Source organism: Mustela lutreola, chromosome 7, assembly GCF_030435805.1.
Source record: "Mustela lutreola isolate mMusLut2 chromosome 7, mMusLut2.pri, whole genome shotgun sequence".
Taxonomy (NCBI): Eukaryota; Metazoa; Chordata; class Mammalia; order Carnivora; family Mustelidae; genus Mustela; species Mustela lutreola.
In genome coordinates, this window is record NC_081296.1 from 54977245 (window position 1) to 54997779 (window position 20535).

At 54.8% G+C, this 20535-nt stretch overlaps 1 protein-coding gene across 1 annotated transcript in view; it reads right to left on the reverse strand.

Moving 5' to 3' along the window:
- The window catches only part of ITGA11 (integrin subunit alpha 11), a 114274-nt gene that overhangs the window by 15194 nt on the left and 78545 nt on the right, over positions 1-20535 (reverse strand). Inside the window, exons 12-21 of the mRNA XM_059180927.1 lie at positions 18440-18588; positions 14875-15015; positions 14451-14654; positions 13593-13723; positions 10196-10362; positions 8788-8930; positions 7016-7126; positions 4009-4094; positions 2958-3165; positions 930-1028 (exon numbers count right to left, since the gene is read on the reverse strand). Of these exons, the coding sequence (XP_059036910.1) occupies positions 930-1028; positions 2958-3165; positions 4009-4094; positions 7016-7126; positions 8788-8930; positions 10196-10362; positions 13593-13723; positions 14451-14654; positions 14875-15015; positions 18440-18588 (1439 nt within the window). The remainder of the gene's footprint in view (positions 1-929; positions 1029-2957; positions 3166-4008; positions 4095-7015; positions 7127-8787; positions 8931-10195; positions 10363-13592; positions 13724-14450; positions 14655-14874; positions 15016-18439; positions 18589-20535) is intronic.

Below are 20535 nucleotides of genomic sequence, written 5' to 3' on the forward strand. Positions count from 1 at the left end.
TTCAATAAGGCACCTGCCTCCTGGTCCAGCGGTCCTCCCACCACTCTGATGGTCCAGTCCTATGCTTCCTTTGGCCTTGGCCAAAGGGACTGTAGCCTGTGACCTCTGACTCTCTGACCCTCCTCACCACCTCCCACCCGACTCTGGGGACATTACAGGGGCTTTGCCCAGACCTCATGTTCTTCTCAGATCTGCTTCATGGGGTTTCCCAAGGAGACTTTGGGGCCCCATTCTTGACTTGTGTCCCAGAGGGGAGGCGAGGATTCTCCTTCTCTCCCCCAGCCTGGCAGACTCCGATCCTGGGAACAAGCTGTCACTCTCCCTGACTCTTGCCTCAAGCTCCCTTCTGTCTGATGCCAGCTCTACGAGTAGCCTAGTCTCAGCTGGGTCTTTTCTTGTTCCAGAACCTTCAGTGGCTACCCAGTACCCCGTAGAGACGGACAAATGCTACGTGATCTGGAGTCTGGAATCTGGGGATTCTCCTTCCTGGGGAATTTGCTTTTCCCCTCACACACCCTACCCACTTTCCACTTGTCCTTTTAAGCACATGACAAGTGCTCACAAAACGTCAATTTTTCTCCCAATCTCTCCCCGTGCACAAAATAGGCTGAGAGAGGCTGGACTTGGAAAAAGTGTGTTAGGATAAAGGATAAAGGGATAACCGGCCAGGAGGTGGTAGGAGAGGGGTGGGTGGAGTGGTGGCATTGCCCTGAGGTGAAGGAGCCTGGATGCTCTCTTGGGGGTGGGCTGGCTAGTTAGGTCCTGTGGGTGTCATTTCCTGGGTGAAAAACACTAACAGACTTAACAGCCATGCTCAGGCTTCTCCCTCCCTCCCCCGTTCTCCCCTCTGTTCATTTCCATCTCCCTTGCCTCCCTAGTGCCTCCCAGCACCCACCCGGTCCTGCCCCCACACTGCCCCCAGCCTCAACCTTGGCCTTGGCCCTGAAGAAGGGGTAGCTGACATTGCAGACTTTCTTGTGGAGTCTCCTCTCCTCGTTCACGCACTCGATGCTGCCATCTGAGTCGTCCTAGGGGAGGGTGGGGAGCACCGCGGGCAGCTGTTAGGAGGGCCAGAGACCTGGCCATGCTGCACCCCACCACCTACACCAGAGCTGTACCACAGACCTTGGAAGGAAGCTGGGACCCCAAGGGCCCCGGAGACACGGGAGGCAGTGGCTTTGAGGGGGAATCACCGCCCGGCTCCTGGGCCTCTCTGAGCTGGGGTCCTGCTGGGCCAGCGCCGGGGTCACCTCCACTAAGGTCCTGAGGGAGGGGACTCCGCACAGTGCTCTAGCTTGACACTGTTGGGTGGCTGTGTGTCCTTGTGTGTATCTTTGGGCATGCATATGCACGTGTGGACAGAAAGGCATGTCTGTGTAGACTCCGCCTGTGTGTGCCCTGTGGCAGGCATGAGGAACAGGTGGGTTTCCTTGAATGCACAGGCAGGTCTGTGAGCTTTTGCATGTGTGTGTGCAAAGTGCTCATGATCAGACTAACACACATCTGTAACTGGCTGGGGTGGGGGTGCTTCCTCCACGAGCGTTCCCCTCAGCTGGATGGTGGGATGGAGGGCAGCCTAGGGAGAGGAGTGCTGGTCTCCCAGCTGTGAGCAGCTCCTGGGCTGGGGCTGGATAGGCAGAGCTAGGTTGTGAGCTATCCCTACACACACGCCCCTCCCCACCCCCCATAACCCCGCTGCATGTGTGGATGTAGCCCTTTCTAGAACACGCTGCCCGCTGCCCACTTCTCTTTGTCCTCCTCAGTTCTCAAAGCTCTTCTGTGCTACAGACACAAAATCCCACGAAGACTGGCCCCTGGGCTTATGAATAGGCATGGCACTGTAGCGTCTGGACCAGGGGAGTAGTGAAAGGTGGATACGGGTTGGGGCCCTGTTTCCCCTAAGTACCCCAATTCAGACAGATGCCAAAATCTCTGGGCGGGACAGGACTGGGAAAGAGGGCCATCACATGGGCTGCTCATCCTCACTTGGGGTTGCAGTGGGCTTGACTGTGCGGCCCAGCCTTGGGCCTGAGGAAGGGACTGCCTGGCAGAGACTGAGGGGTTCCGTGTCTGCCCCACCCAGCACTCAGGGCTCCACATGGATGCTCTGAGATCCTTGGGGGCAGAGACTGTCTGAGGGGAGCTGGGACCGCCCCCCGCTCCACATGACAGTGATGTCCTGGGTTGACTCAGTGACCCTATCTCAGGGACTTCTCTGGGCTCTAGCCCTGCGGAGTTCAGGGTCACCACAGGCCAACACTTAGGCACTGTGAATTCCCTCGGAGTGCATGCAGGGCCGTGCTGGGGAGCTGTGTGGGGCTGGGGGAGCCCGTGCGGCCTTCTGGGGCTTCGGAAGGCCCTCCAGAGCTTGTGACATGAGGACAAAGCCCTGTCCTAAAGTGCAGGCCCAGGAACCCTTCTGCCACTTACTAGCTGTGTGGTCCTGGTCAGGCCCTGTCCACCCCTCTGTGCCTCAGTCTCTGGCATGATAGGAAAGGTTGAAGTTTGGAATAACCTGTTCCGGTTCTTGTGAGAGGGCCCTTTTGAGAAAGCCTGAAGGATGAACTGTGGGCAGGGGGCTGTATTAGCTGGTGTGCACCTGTGTGGGGTGTGTGTGGCTGTGCGTGTGCACACGCATGTGTGTGTGCTCCTATTGAGAGCCAAGGACACAGGCTAAAAGACATTCCTCCCCATACTCGGGAAGGGCTCAGACCCCCCTCTCCCAGTGGCTCTCCCTCTGCTGCACGCTGACCTTGCCTGGGATGCTTTCAAAGCATGCTGATGTGGGCGTGGCCCCAGACCAGACCCGGTAGAATCTCTGGGAAAAGCCTGGCCACAGGGATCTGTAAGCTCCCAGTGGCTGTAACATGCAGCCCACCAGTCCCCTTGGCTGGACCCTTCCCTTCCTGCCTCTGCCCTTAGCCTCAGGCAGACCAGGCCCACAGTTGAGGTCTTACCTTCTGGATCAAGCTGGCAAACTGCAGGTTTGTTGACTGCGAAATATTTAGGACCGTGCTGTAGGCATTCTCGCCTCTGTTCTCCAGCACGGCCTCCACAGCAACCCGCCGGCGTGTGCTCTCGATGATGAAGACCGTAGTGTCGAAGGACAGCGTGTAGGCGGAGCAGTCCTGCGTGGTCTTGCCCAGGACCCTCTGGCAGTACTCCCTGTGGGACAGAGCCCACCCAGGGCCAGGCTTATGGAATGGGGAGGGCGGGGCCAGGCCTCCCTGCTCTCCTCAGCATGTATCCCTTTTGGCTTTGGCTACCGGGAAGCTCGGAGCTAAATGAAGAGACTATCTTGATGAGTAGCCAGGATGGCTAGACGGTTTGCTTCTTCATCCTTCTCAGGGTTTGTCTGTGTTATTTCTACTTATTGTATATGTTTTCTAGCTCAGTCATTTTGTTTTCTAGCTACTCAGACTGAGTAAGTCAGTAAGTCTACCTTTAGACTACCTCTAAAAGTAGAGGATGGATTACTTGAAAATAAATGACATAAATTTTAAAGAGGATATTTTTCATTATTTTTCCTTGTATACTATATCTTTTTTTTTTTTTTTTTTCTTCCAGTAGGGCACCGTGCTCAGCCACCTGCTTTGTCTCCTTAGTTCAAGCAGTCCATCACTGGGCCCACAGGTCACCTAGTTGGGGGTTAGGAGGGTGAGCCACCAGGATCACTGGTCCTAGTCTCCATCTTTCATCTGTTTGATAGTAAAGATTCCAAAGAAAGGATTCCTTTTTCTAAATGAAGTTTGAGGAGTTTGGATAGATGAGTACTTTTCATTTTGCAGAGGAAGTAACTGAGGCCCAGAGAGGGAAGGGACGTGCCTGAAGTCACATGAGAGGCAATTAGAGGCAGAGCCTGGGCTAAACCCAGGCTCCACGTTCTGCGTTTGAGCCATGCTGCCTCCAAGAACCATATGCAGGCAGCACTCAGGGCTTGGGGAGCCCCAGATCTACTTGCGGGGGAAGGAACGGAATCAGGGCAGGGGCAGGGAGGAGCCAGCTTACATGGCCGTGGGCAGGTCACTGCGGGCATCCAGCAGGAGGTCAGGGACACAGTGCTCGTCCTCATTGCAGCCGTTCCAGAAGGGCACCTGTGCCAGGGAAAGTCAGGGCGGGGTGGCTGGTTGGTTGTCTTTGCTGCCAACCGGCCCTCACCCCCATAGCACGCCGGCTCCCCACTCCACCACACTAGACATGGGCTTCGTCTTCTCTGCCCTCCTCCCAGACGACACCCTGCTGTTTCTCCTGCTTTTGCACAGGTACTCCCTTCTTTAAAACATGGCTCCAAACTCCGCAGCTCCTGGGTCTACTTCAGTTCTCAGCGAAGCTCAGGATACCCACACCCACCCAGCAGGTTTTTAAGGATCATCTGTGTTGGGGGCAAGGTCTTAGGTACTGGCGGTACAGGATGAGGAAGACACAGCTTCCGCTCTCAGCTCGTGGGGAAGAGTGCTGGATAAATAATTACAGTGTGAAATGTGCAAAAAAAAAATTATAGATATCTGTGTGTGGAAAAGAGAGGCAGAGGGGAGGAAACAATTTTTTGTCCTGTACATGGTCAGAGAAGCCTTCAGGGAAGAGACAGTAGGTCAGAGTTCTGAAGGATGACCATGTTAGCTGGGTGACCAGGGAGACGGAGAATTCGAGGGGAAGGACGAGCCTGTGCAAAGGTCTGAGGCATGAAGCAGCATGGTGAGTTTGGGAAATGCTGGGTGCTTTAGCATTGCTGCATTTTGGGATGGGGAAGATGGAGAGATGAGTGGAGTCAGTTCTTCTAGGGCCTTGGGGTCATTCTTTGCAGGTGACAGGAATCACTGACTGCTGTAGACAAGGGAGTGAGTATCCCGTCAGACCTGCATGCTGAAGGCTCGCTGTGGCCGCTGTCGGTGGACGGACTGGAGGGATCAAGGCTAGAGTCAGGGAGGCCACTGAGGAGGCTGCTTCAGTGTTCAGGCAAGAGATGATGATGGTGTTGGGGGTACGGGTGTGGAGAGGAGACAACAAGTTAGGACTGCCAGAGGTGGGGTCCATAGGACCTGGAGTTCATCAGCGCTAAGGGGCCAAAGTGTCCAGGATGTGGACAAGTCCCTTTTCAGTGTCTGGAAGGAGGGCTGCACCATTCATTTATAAACGGTGGGGTGAAGTTGAGTTTGGTTCTGTGGTCCTGTAGTTCTACCGGGTCCACGTGCTCAGTGAGCAGGTAAGCGTTCAGGTTGGCCGAGGAGCACAGCTGTCCCTCCCAAGGGTACAGCAGAAACCCAGGAGAGGGGAAACCAAGCTCGCACAGATCTGAAATTCATGGACCTTTCTCAAAGGTGAGCCCCTGAGCCTCACCCACATCCACCTGCAGCCCCCAGCTGCCCCGTTGCACGGTGGATTTGCAGCTAAAAGCAGAGAGGGCAGCAGAGCCATACAAAGGAGGGCGGAGGGAGGCCATCCAGTGGTGGGACGTAGTGGAAAACATTGGTCACCCCCAGGTGCCTCACTGAACCCTAGTACCCACGTTCACCTCGGCGACTTCAAGTCTCCCATAAGATGCCCCCATGCCCACCCAGCCTCCTGCCTACAAAGAGCGCAAACTGTGCCATCACCTTCAGAACATTTCCATCCAATTGATTAAAAGGAATAATTAATGTGATAAGCAGCTGCTACACTCAATTATGTGGAACAGCTCATCCCCCAGGAAGCGAGATACTGCAGGGCTAGGGCTGTACCAGAGCTGGGCACTGAGTGGATGCTAACGAAAAATTTGCAGAAGAGCACTGGGCAGAATGTCTCTCATTTGCTAGAAATGGGGAGAGGTTAGAAATCCAGATTAACAAGATTTTTTTTTTTTTTAAAGAAATTTAGCTGCTATCTGAAGCCCTTGATGATGATAGGACCCAGATTATTCCTCCTTTTAAATTTTTTTTCTCTTTACACATTCTCTTCAGCCTGCCTCTCTCACTGTCGTCCCTTGGTCATATCGTTAGCTCTCCTGGAGTGGAAGGCCACTCTTCCCATCCCCGTGTATCTGAATCTGGTCTATTCCTTAGGGTCTGGCTGAAAGTCGCCCTGTCCAGGAAGTCTTCCTGGCTTGTCCTCTGGTTGCTCAGCGATACCTCCTCTGAGCTCACTCCTGTCTTCACCCTGGCCTCCAGCCCTAACAGGCAGCCTGCACTGGGATTGCCCGTGTGGGGCAGAGTGAGCCTTTTGCATCAATCTGCAACATGGGCTTCGACTCACTCGTGGATCGCCTGGCAGATTCTCGTTCATTCGCCCTAGCGTCTCTGTAATTACTGTGGCGGGGAACAGTAGTGACTCACGCACCCGTCACTGACGATGTCTCCATCTGGGCCAGTCCATTCCCCCCCTTCTCGAACTGCATGAGACAGCCTCTCTTATATGTGAGGGATGCGGAATCAGGAGAAAAGAGGGAAGGTGTGAGGGTCAGGGGCTGGGCAGTGGGGTCTGGGAGGGCAGGGAAGGCGGATGGGAGCAGGAGGTGATTTCGGAAGCCTTGCTGCTCCTCAAGGTTTAGGAATTAGATATTAACTTCATGAATTTCGCCTGCTCTCCCATCACAGTTCAGGCAGAAATAAACCGTGAATTGCAGGTGGGAGGAGCATGTGAGTGTTCTATACCAGAAAGTTCCGATGCCACTAGAGCCAGGGATCAGGAACTGTGGTTGAGGGGGGCAGACCCCAGCTGCAGAGCAGGCTCTGGGTGGCTGACTCCCATGCTCTGGGCCCCAGTGTCCTCACCGGCTCCTGAGGGAAGCAGGTGATCGAGCCCTAAGATCCCTTTTGGTTCTGTGATTCTCCAGGACCCTCCAGGTCTCCCCTATGCTGGAGATACGGGGGATCCTCGAACAGGAAAGGCCCCGTCCTTTCCCTCAGCGTGTTCCCAGCGGTAGGGGAAGGAGTACCTGGGGCCCTCTGGATCTGGGCTTTGGGGAGGAGGGAGAGGAAAAGGGCTTTTGGGGGTGGGGAACGGAGCACCCAGGTTGTGTGCCCTGTATGCAGGCATGTACCGAGACTCGGAGGGTGGAGGGCCAGCCGTCGTCCAGCACGGGGCCGTGGTCGGGATCCTCCAGGGAGTACTCTACCCAGAAGGTCACTGGCTTCACGTAGTCAGCGGTGTCCTGTGTGGAAGGAGATGAGGATGGGGTGAGGGGGCACGGAGCACCTGTTTCTGGGCCAGGATCATGAGAGAAAACTGCTACTTCCTGCAGGCAGTGTGTGTGTGGCGGGGGGACAGCCTCCCTGCCAGCCTCCTCATCCTGGGTGAGGCCAGGATGGAGAAGCACGCTGGGTGGCTGGAGGTTCAGCAAGCCCTCGCTCAGCCTCCAAGGCTGGGCACCCGTCCCCCGGTGCCTTGGCCTCTGGTGGCCCAGGCAGCCCCCACCATCCCGTGTGCACAGCCCACTTCTCGCATGGAATTTGAACTATCTCTGTGCTGGCCTCTCCCTTTTTCAGGAGCCTGGGGCCCAGCCGCGGCACTGTGACAGGGTTCATGGGCATACCGAGTCAATGAATGAACAAATGTGTGAGCAAAACGGGGGCTGTTCGGCTGGGTCCAGGTGCGAAGGGTAAAGAAGGGGACGCTTAGAAATGCCTACAAAACCTCCCCCATGGAACCTGAATCCTGCCGTGACTGGCTTCTTTGTAGCAAGGCAGTGGCTCTCCAACTTGAACTTGTGTCAGAATCCTGAGGGGAGCCCGGCAACATACTGAGGCACGAGCACACTCCCAGAACTCTTGATTTGGTGGGTCTGGTGTGGGGCTTGAAAACATGCATTTCTGGGGGCACCTGGGTGGCTCTGTTGGTTGGGTGTCTGCCTTCGGTTCAGGTCATGATTCTGGGATCCTGGGGACTCCCTGCTCAGTGGGGAGTCTGCTTCTCCCTCTTCCTCTGCCCTGCCCCTCATGCTTGTGCCCTCTTTCTTTCTCAAATGAATAAAATCTTAAAGAAAGAAAGAAAGAAAGAAAGAAAGAAAGAAAGAAAGAAAGAAAGAAACCACGCATTTCTAACAAGTTCCCATGTGATGGGGCTGCTGCTGCTGGTCTGGGGAACCATACTTTCAGAACCGGTACACGAACACATCAGAGGGGACCCCCTGTTAACTGACAGGAGGACTTCCCACATCTGTTCATTTTTCTGACTTTTGGCCTTTGAACTACAGGGGGCAGGAGGGGGCTCTGAGTGCCCCCTGCTTATGTCTCCAAGGCCAGAGCTGTGGCCTAGGTATCTGGAGTTTCTGGATGGGGTAAACTTCTCATCTCTTCCTTATCCATGAAACCAGGCACCAGGCCCCTGCTGCTTCTCCACCTCTGCCAGGCAGGCCACAGTCAGTTCCTTCTCCTGGCTCGCCCCCACCAAGGGCCTGTCTTACCTCCACTTTAGCCAATGCCTGCTTCCATCCCCTCCAACCACGGCCCCTGCCGGCTGACCCCTGTTTCCTCTGTGAGACCTCACCGAGCCCACCTCCCACCTCAGACCCCCCCCCCCCCCACCACCGCTAAAGGAACAGTGGGCATCTGAGTGCTGGGGAAGAAGGGAGTTTGGAGAGGGTACCACAGGATACCGTGTCTCAGTAGCCTTTTTCTGGGGCGTAAGGATGGCGTGGCCGAGGTCCAGGACTCTGCACCCTGGCTGGGCCTCCTGAGGTCTGCTGGGGACTCGGAACCAGCCTGGTGCCCGCTGAGCTCTCTGGCTCTCCCGTGGCAATTCCTCCTCCAGCTCTGTGGCCCTTCCTGTGGGAGCTTGCTCCCAGCTGGTGGGGCTGCTGGGTGTCAAGCTCACCAGGACATGGAAGTTGATCCGCTCACAGTGTTCCTGGCCCGAGTAGAGCAGGACAGCTCTGTTGGTGTACCGGTCCCCGCCCTCGTCAAGGTGGGCCCGTGGGGCGTATCGTCTCTCATCCATGGTAGCATTGTACCGGACGCCTGCAGGAGGGAGAGGGCAAAAGCAGGAAGGTGGAGCCACGGGTCCATCCAAGACTCTTGGCCCGTCTTCTAAGAGAGCCTCCTGAAAGCCAGACTCCTCCAGGAAGCCCTCTAGGCTGGTCTGGGAAAACTGCTCTTCTCCCCTCGAGAGGCCTAGTATAGGTGGGAACCTCCCATGCAGAGCGCGAGTGATGCAGTGAGAAAGGAGAAAAAGAAGGAGCCAAAGAGAAGAGAGGCAGAAGCAGGAGGGGTGAGGAGGGGCCTGACCGCGAAGGGGGAGAGAAAGAGGAAGAAATACAGGAGAAAGGAACATGGTGGGAGAGGAGATAGGTTGAGGGGTCAGGGCGTTGCCCTCATTTGAGCCCCCGCTGGAGGGCGAGGCCTCCCCAGCTCTCCTTTCCTTCACTTTCCCAGGTTATCCTGTGGGGCCTGGCTCAGAGCCTCCACAAGCCACAGTTCCCTCCCCGCGGCTCCTCGAACCCAAGACTCCATTCGGGGATGTAAGGCCTGCAGCCTCCTTGCCTTCAATGGGGCTGATCTTTTGCTACAACCAGGAAAGGCTTCGTCCCTTTGCCTGGACCCCCGCCAGCCCTCTACGTGTGCCAGGTTCTGGCATCTTTCTCCTTTTTCAGGTAGAAGAGAAAGAAGACCACAGCCGCCCAGACTGGCCTTTTTCTCTCTCCCACTCCCACCCCCACCCCTCAGGTGGGCTCTGCTCCTTGACTAAAAAAATTTGGAAATTGCAGTTTCCTGCCCCAGGGCCCAGTCTGGTCCCAGAACCTGCAGTCATCACTTTGTGGGGCTGCGTGGGCCCAGGGCTGGGGTGGAAGGGATGATTTTCAGAAGGACACGTCCTACCGCAGCCATGAGCCCACTCTGAGCCATTACCGTGATGACTGGGGGCTGCGTCTGTCTGACCCTCCCTTTTCCTCCTCCCTCTCCTGGATCCGACACATCCTCTGATTCCAGGCTGCCCAGTATGCTCCACAGCTCCCAGTTCCCTGTTCCAATGGAAACTTCGCACCCCAACTATTTCCTTCTGCCCCAGGCCTCTCCCTTGTTGGTCACAGCGGCTCACGGCCACCCTCACCCCGGGATGCTGTTCCCTTTTGGCTCCTTGGAATTAGATCAGCAAGTGCAGTCATCAAGGTGCGACCCGGCCCTGAAAGCCCATTTTAGCAGAAGCCCAGGTTTTGAAGCAGAGCAATGTCAAAGTCCATGGGGAGACTGGGACTCGGGGCTGGGTGGGGTGGGAGCTGGTTTACCGACTGCATCTGTTTCAAAATGGGGTGCCAGGAAGACAGGCGTGAAGCAGAGGAAGGCGGCCAGGCAGGTGGCGTCCCTGCCGCTGCGTTTGCAGTCCCTGTGGAAGATGTTGATCTTGGACGGCTCGAAGTGGAGACTGGCATTGATCTGAACCACCGGGCGGGACCTGGAGTGGAGTGGAAGAACGAGTAGTTGGGGGGTGGGGCACTCCACTGCCCCGGGGCCCCAGAGATGGGGGAGGGAAAGAAAGGGGGTCCTGCAGATGGAAATGGAATCTGCAGACCTTTAGGGGAGGGCAGAGAGGGGCCCCAGATATTACACTATGGGGCAAAAAAGTGCCAGGTGGGTGGAGGGCAGCCCCAAAGTCCAGCCCTTCATTATGTCCTCGCGCCTGTACTCGCTGCAGACCACACCGACCTCCTTGTGTCTCCCCATTCCATCCCTGGACATTCATTAGAATAATGGGGAGAGTTTTAAAAAATCCCGATGCCCAGTTTGCCCTCCAGGTCAAATCAAATCAGAATTGGCATCCACCTGTCTGAAGGCCGTGCTTCCAAATTTTAATGTTTGCACGTCTCTGGGGCCATGGGGCAGGGGGAGGGGATGGGCGGAAGCAGATCTTTAAAATGCAGACCCTGACCCCATAGATGGGCACAGATGCTGCATTTCCAGTAAGCCCTCAGTGAGATGCTCGCTCTTGGTCCGGGACCACCCTTGGAAGAGCAAGGTGTTGAAGCTCCCTGGGGATTGCAATGTGCAGGCCGAAATTGAGGACCACGCCCTGTCCTAGAGATTCCCCACCTATCCACCCGACACCACCCCATGCAAATTTATTCTTCTACTGGTGTAAGAAAAACAGAATCAGAGAAGGAAGTGAACTGCCACTCCAAACCATGCTTTTATATAAAAAGAAGCAGGTGTAGTACAATTTAGAATGTGTCCAAATTTTCACACTGATATCTGTCCTGATGTTTTGCTCACTGTGTGAGGGGGCTGGTGCCTCCTCCCTGCTCTGTGTGGGGTCTCGGATCTGAGTCTCAGCTCCACTGGTTCCTCAGGGCCCTTGGGCAGATCCCAAGATCTCTCTGAGGAGGATGTGGGAATCGAAGGAGGTCAGTGAGGGGGGCCCCTTGACAGTGTAGAGAGCTGTGTAAGCATAATAGCTTCTATCGGTGGTTCTCAAACTTGGCTGCCTAGAAATTCTGGGTTAAGTGGTCAGGGTAAAGCCTGGGCTACGAGCCTTTGCAAATCTCCCCAGTATGGGACAACATGGGTGGACCTAAAGGGTATGATGCTAAGTGAAATGAGTCAGACAGAGAAAGACAAATACCATATGATTTCACTTATTTGTGAAAAAAATCTAAAATCTTAAAAAACCTAAAAAAAATCTAAAAACTGAAATAAATGAATAAACAAATAGAAAGCAGAATCAGACCTATAAACACAGAGAACAAGTCGAAGGTTCCCAGAGGGGAAGGGGTGGGAGGATGGGCAAAAAGTGTGTCGGGGTGTGTGTGTGGGGGGGGGGGTACCCGCTTCCAGCTGTGGAATGTGGAAATCTGGGAATGGAAGGCACCACATAAAGGACAGAGTCAGTGATACTGAAACAGCATATGGTGACAGATGGAAGCTACAGTTAACATATAAACCTGTTGAATCACCATGCTCTATGAAACTAACAGAACATGAACATCACCTATACTCAAATAAAAAGAAAGGGGGAAAAAAGGAGAAAAATTCTGCACCCGATTGCAATGGGGCAGTTTGAGATCCATGGGGTTTGAGCACAGAACCCTTCTGGAGGGTTCTGGCCCACAATTTCATCACACACTAAGGTAGCACTTAGGTTGAGACCTCAAAATCTAGAGCTTGAATGGATCCTTTGTGCCAAAGTGATTCTTTTGGGGGTGTGGGGGTGTGTCTCTTCTTTCCTGTAAAGGACCCAGTTTCTGTGTCACCCTACTGACCCGTTAGGCCATGTCTACCTCGTACCCTGGATCCTGGGCAGCCGTCTTGCTCCCTGGCTGTTGGAACTGACATCGGAAATACCTTTCCCACCCACGCTGCTCTTGCCACTGTCACCTCCAAAGATCCATGAGCCCCTACATACGCAGCAGATCTTCAGAGCAAGGCTGTGGCCCCAGTGTGTGGTAGCCCAGCACTGCCTTAGAGGCCTGGGGACACCACAGGAGATAGAGGGACTCCCCAGACACACTGCTCTCCCTCTTCCCCTACAACGGTCTGTTGCAAGAAGCCGGGGTGTGTCCCGCCTTGTGGGAGATACAGGGAGCAAGCATCCGTGTGAAGCTGAAGCCCCGGCTAGCTCAGGGATGCCCCCACTCACACTGCTCCTCTTTTTCCCTCCAGCACTCCTGCCCCCATCTCTGCCTCAGGGCCCAGGCTCCTCCTGGGGTGTTGTTACACATGAGCTCCAGTCTTGGGCTCTGTTTTCTAGGGAACCCGGGCTAAGGCATCTCCTCCCAACTGCGCTGTGATGTTTTTGACCCTGCGAGCATGACCACTCCTTCGTTTTCCCTGTGAGGTCGTGGGACACTTTGGTTTCATGCCTTTTTAAAGTCATATGAAAAATACGACTGTGCTTATATAAACTTACCTGCGGGGGGGAAAAGATTGGTAGGGGGGGGAGAAAAAAACCCCAATGCTAGTAGCGGTAACGTTATGCTGATGAAACCCTGAATGATTTTTGTTATTTTATCATGTTTCTTTAAGTTACTGGATTTATAATCAAAAATAGCTCATCAACATACATAAAAAGTTAAACAGTTTTTGGCTTAAAAAGTAGCCAACACATCCCATAGTAAAATACAGTGACTTTTACAAAGCTTTTTTTTTTTTTTTTTTTTAAGGGCTATAGACTTTAATTGTAAAGAAAACCCCTGCATGCAGATATATGGCAAAGATATGATGAGATGGTACAGAGATGAGGCCCTGAAAAAGAAAACGAGGAGCCCCGAGGGGTTTAGGGGACAGAGATCCCTGTATGGCAGGAACATTCTGCCGCACTTGGGGAGAAGGAGGATCCGTCTGGCCGAGAAGAATATCCTCAGCCTGACTCTTTAAGGAGCTTAAAAAGCTGAAGCAGAAGAAATGCCCTAACAGCCAGAGCTTTTAGGCCAAATTCTAAGAGAGACTTTTGGACACCAGATTGCTCTAAAATCTTAGAATGCTCTTGGGAAGAGGGAATTGGACTCCAAAGCCACGTGCGAGTGATTCCACAGAAAGGAAATGTGTCATCGCGAGAGGACAAGAACCAGGTGGATTGGGTTGACAATGACTGAAGAAAGGGAAAAAGGTCCTAAAGCCTTATCTCTAAAACCCGGTGTCCATCATGACTCTCAGAAGAGCCCGAGAGCCAAGAGAAGCAGAAGAACCAACCACAAAATGACAGCGTTGCCCAGGGAGCCCACCGCCAGGTCGATGAGCCCATCGTCGTTGAGGTCCAGCTGCCCGTGGATGCTGCAGCCAAAATACTGGAGGCCCAGAGCCAGGTCAGAGGCAGCGATTCTCTGCAGGACGTAGGAGGAGAAAGCTGGAGACTGGCATTGTTAGCACGGGGGAGGGGGTCAGGGCCACCCTCAGGGAAGCTACGATTGGGAGCATTGGAGAGAGCCCATTTGGAACCACTGGAACCATTGGGAAACTTTCCTTTCCCAGTCCAAAGTTATCTCCTCTCCTGGTTTGTGATGGCACCGACCCTCCAGTCATCCTTTCAGATTAAGAAATTGTGTCTTAAAAGGGATTGCCATTCAGGGTAAGTCCGTGTTCCTTGGCAGACCCCTGTCACATGTCTGACCATGGTGTATTAGAACCCCTTACAAGAAAATATGTATGCAAAAATGATGACCCCCCAAGAGCATGGGACCTGAGATGGGTCCCTCTTGAGGGAAAGCAGGGTTTCCAACATGCAGCATTTCCAGAGAAGAGCAAGCCCACATGGGAATTCTCCACTCACATCAACCGCATGCGTGTGTGTGCAGGGTGGGTGAGGGGCTGTAGGGAGGTTCTGGTCCCCGGGGGTTTCATTGTTGCCGGGGAGACAAAGTCAAGCAGGGAGAGGGTGCCCACAGGGGTGATGGTAAAGTCACCCATCCCGAAGACAAAAGCACCCATTTCAAAATCCCGACTCGAGGCACGTAAAGCTAGGACAGACTGGAATCCTTTCCTGCCGGAGGACACAGAAGAGACCCCTGCACGGGATGCCCCAGCCCCAGCAGCCAGGACCCCTGGTCTTACCTGCTTCGGGGTCTTCAGGAGGCTGGCTTGGAAGCCAAGGAAGATGTAGATGGCTCCTCTGTGGTTGTCCTCTAGAGGGGCTCCCACCACCACGTCGTTGTAGGAGTCCTGATTGAGGTCCCGAACGGAGGCGATGGAGGAGCCGAATCGGGCATTCTGGTAGTTGGAGGAATCCTTCAGCGTCCCGTTATACACAAACCGGTTCTGCAACACCATGGTGGGACAAGGCTCAGCCCATCTCCACCCCATTTTCCCCCTGGAGTTCCCCTCTCTGGCTTCCTTAAGCAGGGCGACAGAGGAGGGTCCTGCTGTCCCCCACCTGGCTCTGCGGCGGGCGGGTGCTGGCCTCTCTGGGGTAGCCCTGTTTCCCCCACGGACTCCCAAGTGAAAGCTGGGGTGAGGCGCCCCTCCCCCGCCCCAGTACCTGTCTCAGGTTGTAGACGTACACTCGGCCTTGCTCTCGGCCTTCACTGAAGTACATGGGGGCGCCCACCAGCAGGACATCGGTCAGCCCATCGCCGTCGATGTCCACCGAGGTGATCTCACTCCCGTAGTAAGAGCCTATCTAGAGCATAGGGATGGGAAAGGGCAGTGGGCTGGAATGTGCGGGGAGCCGGGGACACCCTTCCCCTCAGAATCAGGGTGAGCAAAGAGGAAGGTCCTCCCCTTCTCACAACCCACTCCCCTTCCGTGGTACGGACTCACCTGTTTGTTTTTTTTTTTTTAAAGATTTTATTTATTTATTTGACAGAGAGAGATCACAAGTAGACAGAGAGGCAGGCAGAGAGAGAGAGAGGAGGAAGCAGGCTCCCTGCTGAGCAGAGAGCCCGATGCGGGACTCGATCCCAGGACCCTGAGATCATGACCTGAGCCGAAGGCAGCGGCTTAACCCACTGAGCCACCCAGGCGCCCCGGACTCACCTGTTTTCACCTGGTCCCACCTTGCCCTCTTTTCTCCTTCTGTCATCCACCCCGCCCCCCTTCTTTCTTTCCATTGGTAAATTGTCTTGATTACCATTTGTTCTGTTGGTGAGCAACACAGTCTTGTGACAAAAATGAGCAAAATCAGAAAACAGTATGAACAAGAAGATAAAAGTCACCCATTGTCCCAACGTCCTACGGGAACACCCGTGAATGTCTGAGTGCATTTTCGTCCAGTCTGTTTTGTCCAGGGTGTGTGGGGCTTGTTTGTGTGTGCGTACACGGCTTTACTTGTATAATCGAGGATTGTAATTTATGTATAGCTTGTTTTTTTAAATCAAGCAATGGATCATGAACAGTGTCTTCCTGATGGGTTATATTTTTTCCTACAAGCTGATCGTCGGTGGTTCTGTGATATTCCAAACCACACACAGGCCACACGAACATAATCAATCCTCTTGTGGGACATTTGGCTCGTTTCAATGTTTAATGTTACAAAGAACTTTGGGATTAGCACCTCGGATGGGGAACTGTGGTTTCTTTTTAGCATTTGAGCACTCACTATGCTCCTCTCCCCCCTCGGGTGCCATGCCCCCCACTTCACTGAGGGTGCCAACCACTTGTTCAGTCTGAAACCTGAGGGTCCTCCATGGTCCCACTGCCACCTCTGCAACAGCAGCCCTTCCTGGTGTGCACCAGACTTGTCCCGAGTCTGCTTACTTCCCTCCTCTGAGGCTTCTTCCCCAGGTGAGGCGTCTCCCAAAGGACACCCTGCCTCACTCTCCAGTCCACGCCCATGGGCAGCCAGAGTGGCCTCTAGTAGCTGACCGCACCACTCCCTTGCTCTCGAAGAGGGTGCGGGGGGGGTGTCCAAATTCTTCAGCCTGACCCTATTGGACCTGCCTCCGTCCCCCACTAGCCTCTGTGTCCCCCTGCCACCCGCCCCAGGCTCCCACACTCTCTCTGGTCATTCCCATTCATTTCTCCAAAGCCCAAGACCCTGGCTGGGTTCCAGGCTTCCCTCTGTACATACTTTTCTCTTGTCTGCCCTCCTCTCCCCTTCTTCCTGCCTGATAATGTCTATCATCCTCAGGTCGCTTCCTGTTAGACTCCCGCCCTGCCCTGCCCTGCCTGAGATGGGTACTCCTCCTCGATGCTCCCTGCAGCTCCATACCAGCACCTGCTCCCCCCACGGAGAGTGGGCACAGTGCCTGCTGTGTCCCCTTCGGGCCTGGGTATGATCATAATATAATAAATATAATAAATGGTTTTTGGACCAGTGGGCCACTGGGGAAGGATAAAGGACCCCTTTCCACGGACGAGCCCCATGTGACACACTTTGTGACCTCAGTTGGCTTATGTGAGCCCCTTGCTACCTTAGGAGAGATCACTGCCCTCATTTCACAGGGAACGAACTGAATGAAGCTCAGTGAATCTGAGTCAGTTGGCCAAGGTCAGAGACTGGCTATAGCCGAACTGGGTTGAAACTCCGGTCTGATACCCAAGCCTGTGACACTGCCTCCCCCAGCCGCCTCCTGGCTTGGGGTGCCTTCAGGAGAAATCTATCTGCAAGTATTAAAAGCTTTTAACTGAGGAATGAGATAGAAACACAGAAAAGAGGAAAACGGAAATCTCAGCCCGGGGGTGGGTGCGGAAAGAGCTATCCTTACCTAAGGTGATTAAGAGGCAGACAGAGAGCAAGTAAGGGAGGAGGGAAGGAGTCTTTTGTCTAAATATGTGGCCTCAGCTATGTGGGTCACAGAGATTTGGAATCTACTTAATTTAGCTGTCTTCAGCACTGCGATTTCTCGTTTGGATGTTGGAGGAGGAACCGGGCAGTAAAAATGTCATAAATTCATCAGCAAATTCCCTCCAGCTCTCAAGGTCTAGCTTTGGATTCCCAGAAGAGCCTGCCCAGGCAGCGTTTGGGCAAGGTGGCGTGGAGGCCCGGGGACAGAGCAGGGGGCTGGTCTGCCAGTGCCCTTGAGACGGGAACGATGGCCTCCTGCAGCTGGAGGGATTTAGGTTAGACCCCATGAGGACCTTGTCCTCACAAGGGCAGTTAAAGGTGCAGAAGACAGGTCTGTTCCTGGCCCTGCAGAGCCAAGGGTGAACTGAGAATGATGGTAAGGGCCTGGCTGGGGCCCAGCTCAGGCCCAGGGGACCACAGATGCTGAGTGCTGCCAGGTGGGGTGTGTGTGTGTGTGTATCTGCGCTTGTGCGCACGTGTGCACACATGCACTAGTTTTGAGATTATCAAGGGTCAGGAGGTAGCATAAGGCAGAGAGCTTTCAGAGAGTCCTGTGTTCTAAACCTGACCCAGCCTTGAATCCATTGTGTAACCTTGCAAAAGCTCTATGGCTTCTCAGGATCACTGTCTTCCTCAGCTTTTGGAATGACTTGGATCAGAACCCTGTTTTCTGGTCTTCCCCCCTCTAGTGACTGTTATCATAGTTTTGCAACTGGTAGTCATGGCCCACGAGACTCAGAGCAACACCTCGCATTTCCCACGGCAGCCTGGGCAGGGCCGTGGTGTTGGTGGCTGTAGCATTCTGCATTGTTCCCATTCCAAGGACAGGAAAGAAGCTGGGGGTGTCCTGGTGACCCCAGGGGGCCTTGCTGTGGGTGGGTATGCTGCTGCCCTCCACTGATGGCAGCGTGAAGGTGTCTGGAGTGACATGCCTGTTCCTCAGGATGCCTGGGGCCCCAGCAGCCCGAGCTGAGAAGCCAGAGCCAGGAGGCTGCCTCTGACCCTGAACTCTGGATGTGAACCCAGAGAAGCTGGCAGGCAGGGGCAGAGGTTTGGCACCAGAGACCCGAGGTCCATGAAACGGAGGCAAGCAAATTCTCCCAGGATCTCTTTGCTGCAGCAAGGACCAGGGCCTGGCTTTCTGGGGAAGGGACAGTCCAGCTCCAAGGCTGGCAGGAAGGAGGTATATGTCCCTCCCACCCCCCCAACTGGAAAGAACCTCCGAGGACAAATTGCTGAGCTCCAGAGTCCTCGGCAGCTCCGTCTTTCCCCTGTTCCCACCCACCACGCCCCTGCCCTCAGACTCCCCCTTCCTTACCTGCTCGCCCCGCAGTGCCTGGTGGATGGTGAGACTTCTGTTGTTGTGCATAGTGAAAAGGATGGCTTTGCCCGTGTGGTTGAACCGGGGTGCTCCAGCCACGTACACCCACCCCTGCCTGGAGGACACGACCGATGTGACTGTGTACCCTGCCGCGGGAGGAAACAGGCTGGTCTCTGCCCCGGGTCCTCGGGGGTACCTGAGGACGGGCCCTCTTGGGGAACACGTCCAGGCAGCTGAGCAGATGTGAAACCACAGGGTGGAGATTCCTAGGTACCACTGGGAGGGGGCAGCTGGAAAAGGTGGGGCTCAGGATGGTGATTTGGAGGGTAGGCGGAACTCAGGCCCCCCACTCCGGGCTGGAGGGCACCGAGGAAGCCGGGGTGGCAGGGGGAGCGGGGGGCTACTAAAAGGCACTGCTGAACCAGAACGTGCATGTCCCCTCCCTCCCCAGAGTCCTGAGTCCCAAGGGCAAGGGGGAGCAGGGAGGAGGGAAATGGTGGGTCTGAGCTGGGCTTTATTACATATTGGGCTGGCTCTGTTTTTTGATCCCCACCAGTTGTCTCTCTCAGGTACCAGCGAGTGTCATCCTCATTCCTGTAACCTCAGCTAAGTGGCTCTTGGGAAATTAGAGCCTTGGCTGCCGGGTATAAGGAGCTGCTCCACAGGGCATCCACATGGGGTCCCAGGGATGTCTGCAGCCCCAGAACTTTGCAGGAAGGAGCCCTGAGACTCGTCCCAGTCCCACAGGTACGCTAGGCAAGTGAGAAAGAAATGGAAACCAGGGGATCTTCTGGAATGGCCACCACTCCGGGCTGTCGGGTTGGCTTTGCCTGATCGCTGTGACTCTCGCTGCACCCGCAGGGCCCAGGAGGCGTGCAGAGCCTAGAGCCCCACTCTCTGCCAGATGACCTCAGATACTGGACCCCAGTTTTTAGATGCCTTTGTTGGTGGTTTCCAGGCTGTTTCTGGCAAACGGATGTCTCCTTCTGCCGTGTGCGTGTGTGTGTGAGAGGGGTCACCACTATGGTTCCACTGGTTGCTTACACAGTGGCTGCAGGATGTGGAGACGAGTTGATTCAGTGACTGGGAGCACAGATGCAGTAGGGTGAGCTACCCTGGTTACAGACACAACATTTTTGGCTCTTAAAGGTGTATTCTGGGCAATGGGGCTTGAGAGGTCAGCGAAGCAGGATACCGCCTAGGCTGATATGGCTGTGTATTAGCATAAAGGTGGGGTCAGCTTGAGGGAGAGCGGCTGAGCTCCCTCGCTGGCTTGCTTGCTTTTGTTTTCTCTTTTTGGTGGGGAGGGGTGAGAGAGAATCTTCACGCTCAGCATGGAGCCTGACTCTGGGCTTGATCTCCCAACTCCGAGACCATGACCTTAGACGAAATCAGGAACCGGATACTTAACCAATAGGGTCACCCAGGCACCGCACCAAGCCTTCTTTTGAGCCCCCACTGGCACTAATGAAAATGTTCTTAATTAGCCCTCCAGCTCTGGGCTTCCTCAGAAGGAGGGACAGTGGTGGGGGGAGGGACATGGGGGTCTAATGTCCTGGGAGCAGGCGCCTCTCACAGCAGCAAGCAGCAAGGGGAACTTCCTGCTTCCCACAGTCTGCTGGCTGTGGCTTCAGTTTCCATGGGGTTCTTTGGCCGGCAGACAGGGCCATCCTAAAAGCTGGACCGACCTCCCAGAAGGCCTTGACAAGATGACAGGGGAAGACCCACGGCCAGAAGTCCATATAGCTTCCTTGTATGGAGGAGGAGAGCCTGGCCTCCCGGTCTCCCTCCTCCAAAAGCCCTCTCCCTTGGGGCACGTAGGAAGGAATCTTCCAGAGAGTCCAGACACTCATGGATGAGACCCAGAGGGAGGAGGAAGAGAGAAGGCACTCTGTCAGGATTCCCGCCCAAGGCTGTGACTGTGGGTAAGGCAAGATGGTGGGGCCTTAGAAGGGCTTTTCGGCCTGGCTCTCCCCCACCAGGGTCTCCTGGGAGGAGGAAGACAGCTCTTGGGAGCCTGGAGAGAGAGGCTCCTCACTCAGATAGCTTCACTATCTTCCTACGCTAGCACGAAAGAGCTCCAGCTCTTCAAC